Source organism: Anthonomus grandis, chromosome 8, assembly GCF_022605725.1.
Source record: "Anthonomus grandis grandis chromosome 8, icAntGran1.3, whole genome shotgun sequence".
NCBI lineage: Eukaryota > Metazoa > Arthropoda > Insecta > Coleoptera > Curculionidae > Anthonomus > Anthonomus grandis.
In genome coordinates, this window is record NC_065553.1 from 13006698 (window position 1) to 13030043 (window position 23346).

At 32.2% G+C, this 23346-nt stretch overlaps 1 protein-coding gene across 5 annotated transcripts in view; it reads right to left on the reverse strand.

Annotated features, from left to right (window-relative positions):
* Positions 1–3656: 3656 nt before the first annotated feature.
* Positions 3657–23346, reverse strand: part of LOC126740019 (myocardin-related transcription factor A-like) — a 138342-nt gene continuing 118652 nt past the window's right edge. For 4 of the 5 annotated variants that reach the window (XM_050445893.1, XM_050445892.1, XM_050445896.1 and 1 more), the window contains exons 3-4: positions 15051–15116; positions 3657–9330 (exon numbers count right to left, since the gene is read on the reverse strand). In XM_050445893.1, coding sequence (XP_050301850.1) covers positions 6734–9330; positions 15051–15116 — 2663 coding nt within the window. In that variant the 3' untranslated portion in view covers positions 3657–6733. Of the gene's footprint in view, positions 9331–15050; positions 15117–19972; positions 20311–23346 lie in introns of those variants that run through there. The other variant, XM_050445897.1, reaches the window with a different exon arrangement.

The following is a 23346-nucleotide window of genomic DNA, read 5'->3' on the forward strand; positions in this document are numbered from 1 at the left end:
AATTCCTGTGATGTTTTTAGTCTCAATGTAAAAGTAATAAAGAGTGGATTATACCATTGACCAAACTAATTTCTTTATAAAAGAAAACACTTTTCTACTCTCAATATCTCAACTTCAATATTTAAAAAGGGTCCTTCCAACTTACCTGAAAATTATAGGCAGGTCTCATTATTGCCTGATGTGTTCTCAACAATTTTGGCGACATGCATGGCAATGAAATTATTGAGTTTTTAAATTACAATAACTATTTTACAGATTACTAGTTTAGTTTCCGAAAAGGTAGAAACACTACTTAAGGTGTTGTGGACCTGGCCTCATTTATTCTTGATTCTTTCAACAGACAAAAATATACGTCTTCATTGTTCTGTGATTTTAGCAAGGCCTTTGACTGTGTCACGCATAATATTCTCCTATGCCAGCTCAAAAAATAATTTTTCAGTAATGCAAGTCTTTCATTGGTGACATTATAACTATCAAACAAAACACAGGCAGTTAGGGTTGATAGAGTGACATCGGCAGGAAGTGTGATCACCCTAGGAGACTATAAGGTTCGGTATGGAAGCCCATACTTTCTACAATAGAAATTCACCATCTCGTCTACTGTGGAAACTGCAAAGGATGCTATGGAGATTTTTTCGAGGTTACAGGAAAGCGATTAAATCGGTTAACGTACCAACGAATAGTGACCAAAAATGTCTGGGAATAATGGATATTTTATAGGCTTATAAATAATAAAGGCGAAGAAGGCGTTTAAAAAATAAACAATTTAATCAGTTCACGGAATTTATTGTATAAAGTGCCCAAAATGTGCCATTGCTATTGCTATTAGATATTCCATGGCTTTACAGATGCTATCTGGGAAAACGCAGTTTTTTGTGTCGTTTGAAAGCTATTGATCTTGACGACATGTGGTTTTATTTCTCATTTTTCGTTGTGGATTGACGATCTTGCTTGAGTTATTTTTCGATTAATGTTTCCTATCATCCTTTAACATTCAGCTTTACTACTACAGACCTCTTTCTTTACGAAACCTCTTTTAATGTTCATATAGACCTTGAAAATTTTGGATTGATTGGTTTGTGGTATGCCTTATCTTTTGCCGTTTTACCTCAATCCGGTAAGTCCTTGAGAAAAGAGTGTGTAACAGTCTAATAACAGAAAGCACTGGTTGTAAAAACTGTTAATATTTTTAAATATATAAATTACTGTGAATATTGAAACAAATTATTGTAGTAAGTGTAATGCTTGCGTGATACTAATTACACTATATAATATAATATTCTTTTAGACTTTCTTAACACTATAAAAAAAAATACTCCACGTAAAAAGTTAATTCATTCAGAATATGCTACCGCCGCGTGCTTACGCTCAATAACAACGCCAAAATTGCCGCCGCTATCAAATAGCGGCCCCTACAAGGGGTTGATAAATCGGCACGTATTAATGCGATGTCCTACTTGATAAGCAGATTAGACTGCCAAGACTAGGGCGGCGATCACCTGCGATATTCCGTTGTTTATGTACTTAGGGTTTGTGTATACAAACACGGACGGTCTTAAGACTTTAATGGCGCGACCTTTCGTATAAGAATTGTTAAAGATACACGCCCTACGTAATAATAACGAACTAATGATAATTTATTTATATGCATCAACAGCCAAAAGACCAATCACAGATACAATTTTTATAACTAAAAAATGTAAGTAGAATTATACAGGGTGTCCCGAAATTACATCGCAATATTTTACCAGCCGCATCTTTGTCTAAAAATAAAACAAAAACTCCATATACAGGAATCTTGAAAAGTGAATCGTTTTCATATTACAGGGTGTTTTATAATTTCTATTGAAGATGGTTTTTTGTTAATATTTTCAAAACGCCTGGTCGTTATTTTTCGAAATTTGTATGGTATAGGTACTACTGTTATTGTTAGTAATGGATTTTATGACATTTTATGCTATGAGTCAGTTGTGTCCGCAATACTATAATCCAAATGACTGGAAGCTCCAAGAAGAAAGAAATCATTGAAAAGCACAGTTATCATACTCCCCTTGGGTGCCATTTTTACCAAAGATCTTAATGGTAAATTTTCTGTAAATTCAGGTTTTAAACGTTTCCCTTTAAACAAAATCATCGGTGGAATAGAGTTCCCCATAGCATTACAGCAGGCAACAACAGTAACATCGTGCTCAGGAGCAACCATATGAACACGTTTTATACCCTTTTCAGACAAGGCACGTTGCTAGTGATGAATAGTTAGTCGACAACCCTTTTCATCCATATTGTATACGTTCTGAGGCTTATCTTTTATGTTTAATGTAGTCATAAGTTTATCAAGTTTTGTAAAATAGTCAGATACAATTTTTTTGTTTAATTTTTGAGCACGAGCAGGATTCATGAGCTGTGACTTTCGCACTGATAAATCCGGATTTCTTTTAAGAAATAAAGATAGCCAGTCTTTCCCCGCAACCTGTTTTTGTTCATTAAAGTTGTTATGGATATTATTTCTCTCACAAAATCGATACATTTGATGATGACGAACTAATTTGGGAGTAATTGCCAATCCAATTTGTGAACAGCATCTTCAAGTTGGTCTTGCGACCACTGTTTTTTACAAATTTTACCCATTGTGGAACTAAAATGAAAAACAATTATTTTTTAACTAATAAATAAACAAAAAGTCTATGTTTTTTTATTATTTACTCATGGCGGTGTAATATGGCCCAACGTACGGTTATATGGCCGCGAGCCTCTTCCTTGTTTGGGCCATATTACCCAAAGGTATCACAAACCAAAGTTTGTGCAATTAAAACAAAAAGGCATACTTATAACAACAAAACATTTTAAGGTTAAATAACTAATAAACGTGTACTTACCTGGGGATATTTTTAGTTTTTCGAGTAAGCAACAAAATAAAGATACACAAGCTTAAATTTCGTCAAAAAATTTTAGCAACGCACTACAACACGTGCTGTTAATGAGAAACTGCTGATCCTTCGCACCCCTGTAGGAAATGGTGGTGGGGAAAATATCGCCGGTATAGCTGATATAATATGGACAATTATTTAAAGTTACCACATTGTTCAAAAATATTTCCAATTTTAGCGCTGGGCCATATTAGCCGCCGATGTTAAAGCTTCATTGACTCTGGATTAATATTGATAAAATTATTAACATTAACCTGGAATAATGATTGGATGTGAACATTTTTTTTATCTTGGCGAATATTTTAACCCGCTACAGTCAAAAAAAAAGTTTTCCCTTACTTGCTCAAATGCGAAAACATATTTATCTCAATAAAGACGATATTGAATTTCGCCATTCCAGCACCGTGACATCAAAGTTTGTAGTAAATTCTTGAGGTAGTTATTGAGTAATAATGAGGTATATTCATCAATCATTAGTAATAACGGCCAAATCGTCAAAGTTAAACGGAAATGATTAAAAAAGTGATTTTTCGGCTGGAGCAAAGTGTTTTTAAATATATGTCATTAATGACCCAAATTTAGAAAATAAAATTAATAGTTTTTTTATAAATTTAGTACGTGCCATTGACCAAGGCCTTCCAATTTAAGACATATAACGAAAATAGTGGGACAATAAGAAAATGAAAGCGCGAGGAAAAACGCAGAAGGAAAATAAAGTTTAATGCAAAATGTATTTAATTTTTTTTATTAAGTATTTAATAAATGTGGCTGAAGCTCATTCAACTATATACTGTTTAACAGTAAAAAGGCGGATATAATTACTTTAAATATGTAAATAGAAAAAAAATTTGCTAAATATAAACAGTACTTGGTTGAAATAAGTTCAAAAAGAAGTGCTTTAATAAAATTTATTTTTAACTGTGAGAATAAAAATAAATTATTCTAAAGCACATAATATGTATATATTGCTTACGCTACCATGTACATTGTTTTTAAGGCGTTTTTTACACATAGGCAAAAAAGATCCTAATCAACACTTTCTTTAAAAGTAATTGTACCAATAAATAATATCAACAGATATTTAAAAATATATAAGTATATGTAAAAAGTCATGGTACAAATACTTTTTAAAAAAGGCCTGACCAAGGAACAATACATAAAAACAAACACGCTTATCCTCGCACAGCCACTGCCAAAAAATGGCTGCCATATTTATAAATAATTATTGTAATACAAATAGTCAACAAAATAATTAAATTCTAAACATTTTTCTACCGTTAAATTAAACTAAATGAAAAAACAATCAAATCTGTACAAGAGAGTTACTATAATCATAATTTAGGTCGGGAAGCAAAACTAATTAATTAATTAGAAAGTAAAATCGACCCTTAAGACAACTCTGGAAGTTTGAATCTAATGTACCTATGGAATAGATCTTAGTTAAAAAATAACTAAATAAACTTTTTTAGTTGTTTTAGTAAAAACTAATTAATTTGGTCCAAAATACAATAAACAACACATAAAATTGTTTAGCACCTGAGAGTCATATAATTGTATACTAACCATAATAATTTAAGTACATTTTCTGACTAGTCCAAATTCATAAAAATAAAAATAAAATGCTTTCTTTAAAATAAATTCAATAATCACAAAAAACCAGAATATAACCTTTAGTACAGAGGCAAATAACAATTTGTTAGTAATATACAAAAAACTAAAAATTATCAGGAAATCTAAAATAATCAACCATTTTATATCAAATAATACAATCACAATCAAATTACACTCTTAAGTAGAACATTTTGAGTAAGCATAAAAAAATACGATGCTCGATCCACCTTTATACCACTCGCCCCTTATACTTAAATATACAGTTAACGGCAAAACAGTTGCAATATTTAGGATATTTTCTTTATGGGAACATTCAGTAAAATATATTTTATTATCGATATTCGAGAGTGCTGTAATGTCCAATGTTTATGTCGTTTAATGTCAAATAACAAACAAGAAAGTAATACGTAATACGACTTGAATCAAAGGACAGAATACTATGTTTTTTATGAAAATGATAGTTGAGTCATTGTTTCAACTACTTTACTACCCACCACACTAACGTATGTCCTCTCATGCACAATATTCATGACGAAAATTGAATAAAATAGAAGAAAAAGAGACATTCATAGACTAAGAACAAATGCTTCCAAAATGCATCTCAATCCCCACTTGGCCAGCAAAATTTGTCTACTTATAATTAAGTTAAGTTGCAATGAAGTTCCTTCTACAATATTTAACAGATGTTGACCTATTAGGCTTATAAAATACAGCTATAAATAATGGAGTTAAAGAGTCTCAAAAAAGACATAACCATTTAAAGAATTTAAAAAAAACGTTCATTTAATAGGATAAAGATGCAAAATATCCAAGGACAAGTCAATTACTACAAACAAGGTCACAAAATCAATATTTAGTCAACAAAGACTGTTTTCTAACTTGAGCAGCTGACTGCCGCACATAATGGTAAACCTAATGTTTATAAACGATGAAATCCCTTAATAATCATAGGTTCTAGGAACAACGTTCCTAAATAGTTAACATATGTTCTTATGTGATCGATATTATGAAAAAAAGTGTGTGTGAAAGACAATGAATTGATAAAAAAGATGAAACGTTTAAGGGTTTATTCAGAAACTTCAACAAACAACTGATCTTGATTTGAAATCAAAATTTAATTACGGTCAAAAGCTCTCCTGAATATGGATCGTGAAACAGAGAAATTGATTTTGCTCGTCCAATCCATTCGTTATGATTTCAAATTGCATATTATTAATTATTGTATGAATCCATTCTTCAACTGAAACCGATTGATTGCCCCTAGTTCTTCTAGAAAAGACATCTTTCTTTTAGGTAGCAACAGAATGCTACATCTACATACAAATATTAGCCTGCTGATGAGCCTCTTAGATCATCTCATTTATTAGAAAACAAACTGCGGCCTTAATTCCATCGCATCGTAGTTAGTGCAGTTTCAAGGACTTTCATCATAGTAATCCAAATAAAATTAAGTCCACGAAACTTGTACCGATAATAGAACCATATTTCATTAAACTTCCCTTAAGTTTTCAAGAGCATCCTGTTTATTACCAATCTCTTGCCACTTACCGCATATATCTTCCAAAGTTGCCCAAAAAAAAAGAAAATAATTTAATATATACACACGCTATTAAATAACTTCATTATATACACGAAAAACAATGCAAGGTATAGAAATTACAACTTTAAGGAATGGGCTACACTTACAACCCATCTCCTTGATGGCACCTGGTGAGTGTAGCCGTATCCTAAGATGTGGCAAGCGACCCGGCAATGTTGTGGTTATTTGACCGTCATAATGGTCCCGGCGCCATCTTGCAAGTTCCGATGGCGATTCGACGGTCAACTGCTAACGTGGAATGTCTTTTGAAACCGGAATCGAAGGCACACCCTTGTGGAATAAAAAGCTTACGGAAAATGAAAATTGCGACCTTGCTGCTTAGCGGATAGTTTTTTTAGTTTTGTTTTGAGACGTTCCATAATTTTATCACACTTAATTTGAGAAAGACATTGTACTTGTCGACGGGTTATGAGTCTTGACCCGATTTGATCGAGTTAAGAAATTAACCTGAGTGTAGAGGACAAAGTCACTTTAGAGAAAAAAAATATTTTACAAAATTTTTAGCACCAATTATCTCGAATTGTTCCAACACAGCCACGTCTAACAACCCTTCTTTAAAAAGACTTTTTCCTCAGAAGCCCTTTTGTAATACGAGCTATGTCGCATAATCTGCTTTACCCCAATCGATCGGTATATCTGCAGCAGGCCGATATTCTTCTAGGTCGAATGGATCAAAGTGATGACCAACACTAAGTAGAGGGTCATAAGCCCCACCTAAATCCTGACTACCATCCTGACCATTAATAATTGTCATACAACTACTACCGTTTGTCCCACTACTGTAACCATTATCTAAGGCTTGCAACCATTCATCAGTATCCATAGGCACTATATTGTGTTCCATGTCAGTCTCTGAGTTAATATTATCATTGGATTGTGTGCAATTATTTCCAAACTCCATCAGTTGATTAAAGTCCATATTTTCTAAATCTAAAGAATCCAAAAGTTCTGTTGGATCAATGCCAGATAAGGCAGAATGATCTGGACTATTATGCATCATCTGGATATTATTTTCTAAATCGGTGATGACACTTTGCATATTTGGATAGAGAGGTTCTTGATTCTTAGTCCCTGCAGATCCCGGTGTCGAAGGGTAGGAAGCAGCACTTGGTGGTAGTTCACCGTTTTTAATAAGAATTTCCAAAACATCATCAACAGTTTGACTTTTGATGTTATTCTTCTTATTCATTTCCTTCGTGGCTTCCTCGTATAACGGCGGAGCCTTGGGGCTTTGGCTAATATCGCTATACTCTATCTTAATCTCAGGTGTTTGCTTAACGTCCTCTATATACTCCCTCTTAACGTCAGCCTCTGTAAGAATAAAATTCGGCAAAGAAGCCGTTCTTGTATGTCCATTAACTAACTTGGTTGGCTTACATTGCATAATTTGATACACCAGAGCCGGATTAGCACCGTTCAGTAATAGCGCAACATTCTTTTGATCGCCATTAAACATTAGCCCCGCATTGAGGTTCTTTTGGTTCTGGAAAGCGATGTGTTGCTGTTGTTGCAACCTTTGTTGCTCTTCGTTTATCTGAGCTTGCTTCGCTTGTGCCTGCAGCTGCCGCATCTGCAAAGCAATATTTTGCTGCTGCTGTTGCGCCTGCTGTTGCTTTTGCTGTAAGTGCTTTTGGAGTAAAAGTTGTGTATTCGGTTCAGTTCTCGTACTGTTCAACTCTTGCAACTTCCTCTGGCTTATAGTTAATTCACGTTGAAGCTCTTCGATTTGCCTTTGTTGCTCCCGCACAAGGTCTTCCTTAGATTTTTGTTCTTGAAATTGAGACTGTGGGCTAAGCGGATCACCAACATCCATATAATCAGAATTTTCCTCTTTGACTGATTCATGTGGCGAACCCAAGTCTTGGAATGGAGGACTATTGTGACATTGATCCATACTAGCGTTACTGTGAATTGAAGAATCCACTGAATTAGGATTATGATTTATTGTGTCACTATTCTGGGTTTGATTCGTCGATGACTTTAGCCTTTCAATAAGTTGTGGTTTACTGCCAGATACTGGCAAGTTGCGTCTCTTGAGTTCTGCTTTCAAATCGCTTACTTTCATATCTTCAAGCTTCCCCGTTATCCTTGGAGTTACTGTTGATGACTCTGAACTTGTAGAGGGGGCGGGTGAGGGTTGCGATACATTTATATTACTATTGGGTATACTATTGCTATTACTGACACTACTACAGTTGGAGCTCTCACTGGTTGATTTTTGTGCAGCTGGCAAAATAATTTGGGGAAATTTATGTTGTAACTGAAGCTGAAATTGTAACAATAAAGTCTGTTGCTTCAACAGGAGATCGTAGCTGCTCTCTGAAGAGGCGCTACTACTGCTACTGCTTTTTTGAGCACTCGGTGGGCCTTTATACTCGTGAAATTTAATAGTCCTTGCCTTCGGTACTGATTTGCTTTTAGATTTTTTCCTGTTTTTGTCCTTGCCGGGAGCGTCGCACTTGTTGCTCGGAATTACTCTTGTGCTTAAAGGTGGCGGTGGTGGAGGTGGTACAGGAATAGGTGTGGCGGGTTGCGAAACTATGCAGGGCACAGGGCTCGCAACCGACGATATTGGACTTAAAGTTGAAATAGAAGACGCCAACGACGCTGTAGGACTTGATGCACTGTTTTGGGATAACAAAGGTCTACACAGTTCCGTAAACACAATGTCACTGTGGTCTTTAATCAATCCGGAAGGAGCGGTCGTAAGCACCACAGTACCCTCACTAGGCGGCATAAGTGACACGACAATGCCCGCGGATTTAGCAGCGGTCTCAAGCACATCCGAAGTCAACACGGCCGTATCACCCTCAGAACTCCCTTGCGAGTCTTCTTCGGGATTAATATAGTTTTGGGGATGCTGGGGTCTTTTTAAAGCACCTTCGCTGGTCGCTTTGTATGGGATCTTTCCAGTCTTTACAGCTTGCTCGATGGGCTCTTCCGTGTGGAGAATATTCTTCTGGATGAGCTCGAGGGGTCCAGGTCGGTGTGACAGTTGATCGTTTAGTTGATCGACCAGCCGTGCTTTTTTGAGCATGCGCTGTCTTTCTGCTAAGCTGGGATCGGCGTGTTGGGCCTCAGCCTCCAGAATGTGACGTCGTTCGAGTTCTTGCCGAGGTGGGCGCTGCTGGATCTTTGCTTTGAGGATGTCGCCGGTTTTTGCGCGTTCTGCCGATCTTCGCTGTCCATGTGCTGAAACAATAAAAAAATCCGGTTAAGATTTACGGTATAAAACAAAAGTACTTTAAGAAGATTATTTATTTATTATAAATTCAGGTTACATACAGTAAACAAGTAGCAAAAAAGCATTCGCTCTGCATAAATAATTAACTTAAAATAGGTTTACTAAAAATTCTTTTGCAACTACATTCATAATATTATGTAAAGATACTGAAAATGAAATGAAAGATCCCACGTTAGTGCGATAGAACTCAGCTGCAAACAAGTCTTTGGCCCTTGCATATTGTTTTGGTATCCGTATATTAATATCAGATAGGAGGGAATGTGAGTCGACGTGACTATTAACTATTTTATAAAGCATAAAGAGATCGATGATATTTCTTCTGTTTTTGAAAGTTGAAAATTTTAATTTAGATCGTATTGTAGAATAATTATAGTTATATTTATTGGTGTATTTGTTTTAAATCCCAGTTACTTTAGAAACCTTTTTGTGCCGCTCTAGGCGCCCAATATCTGCGTTGTACTATGGATTCCAAATTACCAAAGCAAAAGAAAGTTTACTGAGAACAAAGGCATTATACAAAGAGATAATTGACCTAGGGTTTATAAAATCCATTGAATTTATTTTTATGAAACCAGCCATTTTATTTGATTCGCTTATGACTTTTAATGTGTGCTTTAAAAGTCCGTTTTTTATCCAGGATTACTCCCAAATCTCCGATTTCTACGACTCTTTTTAAATTATTGTTATTTGTAGAGTAGGTCGATATTATTTTATTATTATTCTTAGTAAGTTTGTCTAGATGAGTATTATTACGGAGATTAAAAAAGTCATAAGTAGTTTGGTATTAAAATATCAGCATAATGTTGTTCTTAATTTTATGTAACCCTGGATCTTTGAAATCTACGCAATTATTAAAAATAAGATTTTTCTTGAAATGTACGAGTTACGATTTAAAAATTACTGTTTTTGTTAATTTGGATGTTGATTCGCGATTCACCTGACGCTGCTATATATTTGATATTTTTATGCCGTGGAGATAGTTCGCATTAAGTTTTCATATCTTTTTGTGGGTATTGCGTATATTTCTTGCTTTGGAAATAAGTGTCTAAATCTTTTAGGCATTGATTTTTCTAAAAGTAAAAAATATTTTTAAAATCCTCATACAGTTTGGAGCAAATTTGATTTCCTGCTTTTTTTTCGTAAAAAAATAAAAATAATTTGTGTGGCTTGACTTACGTTTACTTAGAATTCCACGCGAAATTCAAAAATAAAATAGAAAAAAATGCTTTTATTTGAAAAAACAAAGTTGATTGTCGATTTTTGAGCAACCCTGTACAAATATACAAACTTAACGTACAAAAAAAGCGCAATTTGAATAAAAATCGACGAATCCGAGCGTTTTTGCAAAAAACCTATCGCTTAATTTTAAATGAATTTAGACATAGCTTTTGGGACGCACTATGTAATTTCACTTTTATTAAGACCTGATTTAAGGCAATAGACCTCTGAATTCTAGTTGCGCAACATAATTAAAAAGATCGCATAAGTAACGCGCCTGGTTCGTCGAATGGCGCCACCGTTTTTGTAAATCTCTCCACACAGGTTGTCACACATTTTTTGGTTGGACGTGAATCGATGCATTTTTTCATTTTATTGCTTTGATAAGTGTTGTTTTGCATTTACGTTGGCTGTAATGGAACATTAGTCGACCTTATCACACGGCAATAACAGCTCTCATAAACATTTCTTTTAGCATCAACAAGATAAAAAATAATGTTATTAACCTTAACATTCGATCGATTCGATTGCCCAACGTCTGAAATAAGAAAAAAATGTTGCATGATTCATTTTAACAGCTGGTTTAAAGTAAACGCCTAAAAGACCCTTCTCGATAAATTTAGTAGTGAGTTTTCACTTCTAAATGGTTTTTTAGTTTTCGGGAAACTCCTGAATCTATATTTCACTTTTTTACGGGTAAAAGCGTTGGTCATAAAAACAGAAACGCTAGCAGTTGGCGCCCTGATACATTGCTGTTGAAAATTGGCCAATTTTTGTACGTGCGGTGTGTGTACGGCGTTTCGCAATTGCCGGTTCTACTTTTTGAATTGTTTTTGTTGTTTTTTTCCACATTATTTTTGGGTTAGTTTTCGCAATGCATTTAAAAAATATATTATTGGCTGTTGTCTTGGACTGCCTACGGTTTTAACATAAATCACTTTTTGAAGTTTTAACGATACGTAATTGTTGCATTTTTTCCAATTCCTGAGAACATAAAAATACTTTTACTTTCGCGGGATGTTCAATTATTACAAAAAAAAACGAATTATCTTCTTTACATGGTTTCCGTATAAATTCAACCGATATATAAACATTCAAAAATTTTCAAACTAAAAAATACCAATAAGAAAGCAAGCTTATTGGTATTTTTTAGTTTGAAAATATGATTTTTTGATGTTTGAATGTTTATATTAGATTCACAAAAAGTTTCTCCACAGTATCTTAAATATTATATATAATAATAATATTATATCTTAAATATTTGGAGACTTCTAGTAAGTAAAAATTATACCATAAAAAATGCGACATTCTCAATAATATAGATACATGTAAATCGAATTTAAAAAAAAAAACAAGTTTTATGAAAAATGGTATTTTTAACTTAAATTTTCAAGAGCTTTGCACTATCTGTGAAAGGGTTACATTTAAATATTGATAGAATAATACTATTTAGCAATATATGACCAAGAATCTTAAAATTATAATTATAATTATTATAAAATAATAATTATAAAATTATAATTATTATAGTTATTCTCTTATGCAGTGTTAGTTTTTAAGAAATATGATCGGACACGTCGATTAGTATTAACTAATTTTCCTTTATTTTAATGAAAAAAATATATACAGGGTGTCTTAAATGTGAGATAGGACGTCATCGATTAATTTTTTAAATGGCAACCCTATTATTTTAATGACTATTATTAAAGGGTTTAACAAGTTTGCCTTAAATCCGGAGATCTGGGTGGCCATTTAAAGAGTCATCTTCTACCAATACCATCCAAATACTCACGGATAGGACTTGCAAAATGCTAAGGCGCCATGTATCTTGCTACACATATGTATCTTCTTAAACGTTCTAACGTGCTATTAGAAAATCGATGACAGATTTGAAATGCCACTTTATAAAATTTCTTACATTGAAATAAAAAAATTCAATTTTAATTAAGTAAATTTATTGCAAGTGAGAGACTCGCACTATATCACCTCTTATAACCCAAATATTGAAGTTTATAAATTGATTGATAATTTAAAAATTATGGTTAGAATATAAGTTTAACAGTTAGTAAGAAATTTAAATCAAGTTGAATTTAAATGACAATAATTTGTGCTCTAGATGCATCTTTTATAAATTGAATATCAACTATGAACTAGTAGTATTAGTAAGAACGCAAATTAAATGGCCTTTCAGTTTATTACAAAAAAAATCGAAATTTTATTTACACGCAAATAATATGAATTGTAAATCAGTCTTTTATAAGTAAAGGGAACATTTAAATTTGACTTAGGTTATATATATTATTTAATAAAAAAATGTTTTAAGGTTAAAATCAAGACAAATTTAAATAGAATTAATAAATTACATATAAGAAATGTCGGAATTTCTTATACTGGAATATAAGACGGAAATTTTGCCTGTTTTGAAAGAATCTCTAATAAATCTTAAGGAAAAATCCATAAGTTAATTGGTAATTTTTGTAGTGAGACCTTAAAGATTCGTGTGAATTCTTGATACAAATTTATAACCAATAATTTATGTTACAAATGTAAAAGAAGTAAAGTTAACAAGCAACTCACAATATAAAAATGCCTGCTAGTATATGAGGTCTTCATAAATAAAATCGACCACAAGTAAGTTCACACAAATTCTAGTTATAAATTTTTAAAATAAAAAATTCAAATTTCTACGTAAAATTCATGTGAAAAATATATTAATCAAATAATTAAATCAGTAGATCTAATGGTAAAGTGCGCAAGTAATTTGGTAATTTATATTTTAAGATTTTTCCTAAACATAAACCTGTAAAAAATCTGCAACAAATTTATAAAAAGTCGAATTTATAACGCATTAATTTATGTTATAAATGTAAAAGAACGTAAGTTCTAAACTAATAATTTATATTATGCAATGGCGTCTGAACATTCTAGTAATTTTTTTAAATAAAAAAGTTGAATCGCTACGAAGATCAGGTGATAAACAGATAAATCAAGTAAGGAAGGCCCCAAGTCAATTCGTCATTTTTACATTAAGATATAGTTTTTTAAACTCTGCCAAAAAATTCTGTTTCAAGGCGTCAAAATAAATATAAATTCTAACCCAATCTAACACATTTAGACGACCATAACCTGTCTCAAGTTAATTTTATTTATTATAAATATTAAAAAGACCGTTCAAAAATATTTTTTTTTATTTAAAAAAAATTGAATTTATATTAAAAATGTATTTTACATAGAGAGAGGTATATAGAGTTCTGTATCGGTTACAGAAGAATGCAAGTTAATTGGTCTTTTTTAACTTACGAAATGCTTTTTTGATATTTAAAAATGTCTGAATCACACATTAATGAAGACCCTAATAACATATTGGCATAAATCAATATCCCCACGGTAAATTTCTGACTTTTTTTAAATATTTTTTTGAGGTACATTTTTAAAATAGATCCTAGGTTCTATAATGGGTTTTAACATTTCCTACAAATATTTTATGTATATATATTAATAACAACTAGTCCCTCTGTTTCCCAATTTTTTTATAAGAAGATTTAGCAAATTTAACGAGTAAATAAATTGAAATCATTTAAAACCTTATTTCAGTTACAGTCAATAACGTAGAACAACAATAGCGTAAATAACTATATGAAGTATAGTGTCAATAGCCATCGTAAGATCTAAAAACATCGAAAGATGCTTCAACAATGAAGGACAAAATACATAATTTTTGAAAGGCATAATAATCAATCATAAATATCATAAATTCAGCAGAACGTCAATGGTTTTTTTTAAGCAAACTTTTAAAAATTAATGGTTTTTGAGATCAAATATGACATAGATATCTTTGAGCCAATTAAAAAGAACTCCTATAAGTTACTATATTGCAGAAATGGATTATATATATATATATATACATAAATTAATATTAAAACAGGTGCACGAGAGATGAGTAAACATCACTTAAAAGATAAGTATTCAAGTACAGTTTAGTGACCGATTAAGTAATATTTCCTCCCTATATTCATGTAAATCATTTATAACATCTACATGCTTAATATCGCTTTCTATATTTATCCCTATACATCAACCAATTTGCTCACAGATCTATTATTAGCTCGTTAATTTATTGTGACACATTTAATAACATAATAAAATTAGCCTACATCAACAACTTACTACACTTAACTAATGTTTGTCTACTCCTTAATGATAAAAATTACAAAATAAAAAGTCAATATTGCACTTCCTCTATTTCCGCAAAAATAATATCCATTTCCTAAATATATATGCTTATCGGCAAGGTCAATTATCAATCAAATTAAGTGGTGATTCAGTGGTTCCCATATGATAAAACTCTGAATCAAAATAGTAAAATAACTTCGAAAATTGATTGATCGAGTTAAACATTAATTTAATGATCAATAAAATATTTATTTTGTAAAATATTTCAGGTACTTACGAGGCATTATACCCTGTGCCACCAGCTGATCCAGGGGCCTCCTTAAAAGCAGTTTCACTTTGAGGGCTGAAACAAAAGAAAAGATACATCAATAAAAAATGTGCTTTTTGAATAATTAATTGTTAGGATTTAAATAAGGTTTAATTAATTGGTTTAGAACTCAACTTGCGATTAAATACAGAGAGTTTCTTAAGAGTGGCACCCACCATAACACAGAAACTCTTAGAGTTTCTCACATCAAAAACTCTTACATTAGGCACAGAAAAAATTCTTAAGGGGCCATTTGAGAAAATCGTAGAAATGATTTTTTAGGTCCACATTTTTTTGCACGATTGAAGAATACGCTAAATTCGTCTGAAAACTTTGACATATGTATCTATTATCTATTTGTAAAAATGTCAATTTCTTTTCACATTACTCCAAAATTATACGATTCAATTTTGAATGAATATGCGGAAAATGAATATTTTTTTATTTATTTAAGGCCGCGAATTAATAATATCAATATTGAAAGCCAATCATCTAAATATTTTAATGAAAAAATTAATCTTAAATTCTTAATAAATGAATGAAAGGAATTATGCCTTTGCATCCAAATCATTGAAAATATTATGCAATGTTGTTTTTTCATTTCTGCTCCAACTCTCTTGCAAATATTCGTTTAATTGCAAGATATAGCTGATTTTAGAAAAATGGCTGGAAAATCGGAAAATGGAAGATCCAGTTTTATTCATATAATTATATTAAGTACCAGTCTTTTTTCACATCCTCTCTGTTGCTGGTCTAAAAAAAAAATATTTGTAGGTGTATTTTCTAATTTCTTTAGAGTTCGTATGTGTGTACTGTGATTCTGTATTTTGATCTAATGGTACCTTGAACCGACAAAATAGACAACCATTCTAAGGAATAACTTTGGATACTGTACATTTTAAAATCATGTAGTAAACTTTCTGAAGATTAAATATTCTTAAAATCCATTAAACGTTCAACTCAAAAGTCATTAAAAACATTTGGACTTAATTTGAAGAGATAGAACTAGATCAGACTGAACAGAAATAAGAAATTTGGAACCCAAATAATGATAAAGATATGGTCAGCAAAAAAGACGTGTTTACCACAAAGAAATTAAAAAAAAGAAAAAAAATTAAATACAATATAATAAACAGCAAAAAAAACTTATAATATTCATTTGATATTAATTTAATCTGAATTCTTAATATTTGCAATAATTTGAATGACGGAAAATTTTTTAAATGCCTGGAAATATTTGCTCTGAAGTATAAAAGGATCGGGTGTAACAATCTTAACGCCTTAACTGACTTAATCCAGAATATCAGTCAATACCTATAGGTAAACATGACCTGAAGTTACCACCTTGATTAAAAGTTTTACATATTTCAATCAATACTTTTATGTGGTATAATAATTAATAAAGGTTCACCAAAAAGGAAGTGAATATGCCAGGATTAATACTAGAGTGGAAAAATATTTCCTTAACCCATAGTCAAAACAAACTTTATTATATATATAACACCTTTTCAATATTCACCTAAACCAATTTCAGGTGATGTCCAATATTCTCAGAATACTGATAATACAATGATTGAATGTACAGATTTTAGTCAGTTTATACTAGGAATTATTCACGCAAGTCCATAAGCGACAAAAAAAAGAGGTCCTGGAACAGAATTAAACATAATCCACTTTTGACATCAGGATATTGTTAAAAACTTGGAATCCCACCTCACACCGTATCTTAACGATTCCTAATAAACTAAACCTAATAAACTTGTTTCAATAATATAGATATAGTAATTGATTGAGTGGTTTGTTTCATTTTTAGGAGGCTACTATCAAAAACTAATTACAGCTTTTGAAAACATATTAACTGCAAAGCAATAAGATTCCAGGAAGCACTAGAACCCTTAGGTTTATCAAGGAAGACAGTTATTTCAAATCGACCTCTGACCAAGTTATAGATTTCAATAAGAAGGAGGACCAGGTTCTTTTACTTATAAATGTAATGCTTCTGGAATTGTTTTAATAAATGAATATTGGATAAGGGCCAAGTGAATAGGCAATATAAAAGCTGAACTGGATACTACTGAGTGAGTCTGCTCCTTCGTTAACAACAGTAAAATATTGGGTAGCAGAGCTTAAACGAGGTCGTACGAACTGCCAAGACGAGCATCGCAGTGGTCGACCAAATGAGCTGACGATTCCAGAAATTTTAAAGAAAATTCACAAAGTGGTACTGGATGATCGTCGACTGAAAGTGCGCGAGCTAGCGGACATAGTAGGCAATTCAAAAAGTGCGGTACATCGCATATTAACTGAAAATTTTGACATGAGAAAGTTGTGCGAGATGGGTGCCGCGTTTGCTCACACTCGAGCAAAAACAGTGTCGAGAAGATGTTTCAATTGAGTGTTTAGCGAAATTTAATAGCAACAAAGCAGAATTTTTGCGTCGTTTCATAACCATGGCTCCATCACTTCACACCTGAGACAAAAGAACAATCAAAACAATGGACCCAAAAGGGAGAAGCGGCTCCAAAGAAGGCGAAAACCATTTTATCTGCAGGCAAGGTCATGGCATCGGTTTTTTGGGATGCGCGAGGGATAATTTCCATTGACTATCTCGAAAAACGTAAAACTACCAACAGCGAATATTATGCGAACCTATTGCAACGTTTGAGCGAAGCAATCAAGCAAAAACGACCGCATTTGGTTAAGAAGAAAGTGTTCTTTCATCAAGACAATGTACCAGCTCACAAATCCGTTATTGCAATGGCCAAAATTAACGAATTAAAGTTTGAATTGCTACGTCATGCACCCTATTCGCCAGATTTAGCCCCCTCAGATTATTTTCTGTTTCCAAACTTAAAAAACTGGCTCAGTGGTCAAAGAGTTTCCAACGATGAAGAAGTGATGTCTGCAGTTAATGGCTATTTCGAGGCGCAAGACAGTTCTTATTATAAAAAGGGTATCGAACTTATAAGACATCGCTGGGAAAAGTGTATAGAGCTGAAAGGAGAATACATTTTTTTCCAAAATTTTCGTGTTTTCTTTCTTGGGTCGGGTACTTCTGGGACCACCCTACCAAGTTAGTGATAAGCAGGAACAGGTCCCAGAACAGATTAAACTAACCATTTTGGATTCCAGGAAGGAAAATGCAGAGAGATGCTATTATTTTTACTTTTCTTGAGATAATCTACACCAGTCTCAATGCGGGTGATGTGGCTGCAGTAGTGTCTGTGATGTATCCAAAGCATTTGATTATGTGGATCACAGAATACTGCTGCCGAAAGTGTAAGTATCCTCTGGAGTTCCCCAGGGTTTTGTATTGGGACTACTACTCTTCATGTTATATATTAATGTCTTGCTACTCGATGACACAAAGATAAAAAAAAATTGACAGATCTCGAAATTACTGTGAACACTAATCTCGTGTGATGCAAATAATCTTTGCTCGAGTTCCTCAAAAACAAATGTGTTGATTTGTGTGTGTGTTTTATGGATAATGTTGTGTTGAACAACGGGTACCATTCTAGCAAATGGGCTTAAATTTCAAGACCATATTACCAAGATATGCAATAACGTTTCTTCTGGTTGCTGTATTTTTAAAGTAATTTCTTATAGTTTAGACTCGTGATATAGCTAAAAGTAATTATACTTCAAAAAAGAGCAATTCGACTCCTGTCTAGAATAGGATATCGAGAGTCTTTTTGTTGAACATAAAATTCGAACACTTTGTTCCTTATATGCATATGTTACAGAGTGTAAGTTTTATAATCAAAAATCATAAAAACGAAATTATCAGAGACAATTCTTTTGGTACTAGGCTCACTTACAGTTTCAGATTGCCAATACCACACAGTGAGCAAATAAAAAAGTCATTTGTTTATATGGGTAAGAAAAATTTTAACCACCTTCCTCTTGAAATTAGATCAATAGACTCTCCTGTTTAATTTAAGAAAGATTTATGGAAAATGTTGGTCTTAAAAGTTTGTTACAACCTGGACAAATATTTTAATGATACTAGCTAGAATTAATAGCCTACTTTCTTTCATGTACTAAGCGTGTTTTATTTATTATGTTTCTCAATAAATATTATATACCCGTTTTTACGTGGATAATGAAATTCCACCTCAAACAGTACCTACACAAATCCTGATAAACTAAATTGTTTCAATAATATACAAATAGGAATTGATTGAGTGGTTTTTTCATTTTTATGCTATTATGCATCCTATTATAAAAAACATATAGACTGAAAACTATGAGAGTGCAGAAAGTACTAAAACCCTAAGGTTCATTACAGAAGAAAGAGATACTTCCGATCAACCTCTAACCAAGTTTTCAATTTCTATAAGAAACTAGATGATGTTCTTCTAATTGATATATGTACTATTCCTAAAATGTTTGTTATTAACCGAATATTGAATAACGCCAAGTGAAAGTTTTTTAGTGCATGAATATTAACTTAGTATAGAGGTCTTTACATGAAGGCACGGCTATTTCAGTTAAATAGTCAATAGGAAATGTTTTCTATAAAATCTTGGAAATCTTGGAAATCTCCATGGAAAAGATTTTGAATTTTCAATATGTTTTTTTAATTTTCATATTCTATGTATTTTCAAGCCTCCTGACTGGTAATAGAAGTGTTTGCCGATAAACTAGATTAACTATTATCCTAGATTTCCTTATTAGAGAATTTATCATAATAATTAAAAGTATATTGGGTATCACGCAGGTTTATAAGAGGGATGAGTCGAAGAATATAAAATATAATATTTTTGTTACGCAGATGAGATGCTTTTTGTAAATGTATCGTCTGGAAACTATTTAATTAAAGGCTACGTATATTTCAATAATTTCTTTTTTTTTAGAAACTACTGTAAACTAACAGTAAACAAACAAACCTTTTTAATAAAATATACTTCAAGAGTTGATAATCCAAACACTCGGAGAACATCTTTTCAAAACAGTGATCATCCAAATGTACGTCACACTTCGTTTAAACAACAAAAACAATCTGCTCTAAAAACACGATCAAACAAATGTTTATTTTATTTATTTTTTCGGTATTTTTCGCGCACACGCACAATATGTCGTCACTGAAACGTGCCCAAAAAAATCACAGAAGAATTTCCGAAAAAACCAAATTTTGTTCACCAGATGCTGTTTGTTCTCGACTTTTTTTTAAGAAAATAAACGGTCAAGGCGAAAGACAGTCGTCTCGACACGGGATTGCGAAAACAGCGCGCGACCGTGTATCACTCGATCAAAAGAAAATAAATAAATAAATTAAAAACGTATTACGAATTATCTGTAATCGTTTCGGTGGAGTCGGTACAACGGCCCGCGTGTAGATGTAGTGGGACCCCTGGTTTTGAGTGGGCATCGTCGAACCAATGAGGTGACAAAAAGAGACTTTTACTTTCATCAAAGACTTCAAAATTTAAATTTTTATTTGTATTGAGTGCAGAAATTAACGAATTTTATATCTAAGAACTTGAAGCTCTTAGGATTTATAATCTTAAGGCGTTTATTTCCAATAGTTAAAAAAATCAACTGGAAATTAAAAAATACATGCTATAAACCTGAAATAAAAATACAAGCCACAAAATAAATTATAAATTGCAATAAACATATCCGTAATTATTAGAAAACCCAACTTTATAAAACTGTACTAATATATGCATAATTATGGAATCAGGCATATAATTTGAGATCAAGAACTTGTGTTTATGTCACAGGGATTTGATATCGAATTAAAATTTTCGCACACAATATACAGGGTGAGTCAATATTATTGCACGAAAACTTAAGGGCATTTTCTTTAGGTCAATATATTGAAAAAACTTCCTATAAGCCTATGTCTGAAAATGCTTGCCTACGAAGATACAGACCCCTTAAATTTTAATTTCATTTTCAATTTTTCTACATTATTTGAAAGTAAACGAGAATAACCATATAAAATTAGGTATAGAAGGGTTTTCTAACTTGCTAAATTTAATTTTTTTTAAACTTTTGATGTCACTAATAGAGGGCGCCACGTATTACATTTTAAGTTGCTAAATACAACAATGAAAACAACCATTTTATTTATTCAGTCTAATTCTTATAAAATCAAAGGTTTTTTCAAAAAGGGAAAGTGATTAACATGACGTAGAATACAAACTTGGAGTAGAGGTTATAAATGTTGTTAAAAGTATTTCCCTCCAACTTCAATGCGAGCACCTACCCTATGAACTATTGATTGCCGCACTCGTTCCAAAATGTCTGCTGTGTTTCGAATTGTTACGCAACTTGTCACTTTCCTATTTCTTAACTCATCAGCATTTTCAATTGGAGTAGTATAAACTAATGGTTTTAGAAAATCCCAAAAGAAAGTAGTTTAAAATGGAGAGATAGCGGGATATTCTTTATCTAAATATTCTCGAGCAATTAAACTAAAGTATGCTGGAGCACCATCAGTGATATCTTAGCTCAAGAGGACATTTCTCTAATAATAAAGGTAGTTCATCTATAAGAAAATGCCGATAAACATCTCCAGTTAATCGTTCTGGCAAAAAACGTGAAACAATCAAGTCCCATACATTAACCGAAAATTGTTGCTGGGCCCGACTTTCAATAAGTCCATTCGGTTTTTCGTATGCCCATGTGATTATTGTGAAAATTCATAATTAGGTGTTTTGAGAAATTTGCTTGATCTGTGAATAGTATTTACCGATGTACAATATATTAAATAAAAGTGGCCCGAGATTCGATCCTTGGGATTCCTGAGGTAGGTTTGAAGGATGGGGATCTAGTACCTTCAATTTCTACAGATTTGTTAGCAAATCAATGAAGTTAGAAAAACCAAATTGGCATTTAAGTTTATTCAGCAATACATAATCGTTGACGTGATCAAACGCCTTTTGAAAATCTGTGTATATTATGTCCACTTGGCTCCTTTCGTTAGAGTATTTTATTATTTAATTTATTTATGTTTGATGAGGTTTTTTAGACCCTTTGAAAATATTATATTAAAAGTAAAGGCAATATGACCCTAATTGCTTATAAAGAACAAGGCAAAAATATAAACCAGGATGGAATTACCAGAAACATCTTTTTTGATCATAAAATTTTTCAAGTTGTTACCACAGAAAAAGCAATTGATATGTTTAAAATACAAATCTAATAAATAAATAATACAAAGATATATAGAAATAAAATACAACGAAGTTGATCACTCAAGAATCACTCAGAATCATCTAAACGGTCAGTTCAGACACAACCTTTTCTGGGTCCTGCAGACACTGTCTTGTCTAGAAAAGAGGAAGAGACAGGAAAACATCTTGTCAAAGAACGCGACCAAGTCTATATAATCCCTTCATAAGTCAAAATAATTCAATATTTAAGAGAAATATTTTCTTTTATTAACCAAATACTGGATCTAGTACAATCTGTCATTTTAAATTTTAAAATATCCATGCAAGCTTTATTTTCTGTCAGTCGTTAGTGGTTGCTCTATTTTGATCTTCAGGATCAACTATTGGTCGTACAGGATAATTAACGTCTCTACAATTTAAGTTTTAGGGGCCAAGTTATACCGTGATCTGAGAGAAAGTATTGCAAAATTAAAAAAAAAATAGAATTCCAAACAATTTAAAAAAAATTTAATTGAATTCACTGCAGTTGAGTAATTTACAAATGCAAGTCCAAATTAAAAAAAAAATCAAAAACAAACATTTTTTTTGATAAGTTTGGCGCCTTCTAACTTTGTCCTCGTTGGTTGTGCAGCTTAAATCCCGAAAGGTGAATCGTAGAAAATTTACCTATCTACATTTTTTGTTTTATAATGTTTTTTTGTACAATATACATTTTAGCCAATAAATCAAATTCAAAGACAAAAAACAGTGTTTATATAGCACTGCTCTTTATTTTATCTTCTCTTTCTATGTGCTTACAGGCCTTTAACAAGTAATACTGAATAAACTAGATTTCCTTATTAACTAGGTTCCAAATTTTTTTTGGCACATTTTACAGTAAGCACGCCCTTGAAATGTGATGTAAGTTCGTTGGTAGCCCAATAACAATTTCTTGTTGGATGGTTTAAGACATTGAAGTAACTCATTAAATAGTTTAGAAGAAACTTTTTTGCCAGAAAAAACTTTAAATGATTATAACTGTCTGTAAATCCGTCCCATAACTCTTATCTCTTAATATTCCTGGAAATACTTTAATAAGTTGTAAAATCAAGACAAACAGAAACGGTAGACGACTTTTCCAAATGATGTTATCATTTGTT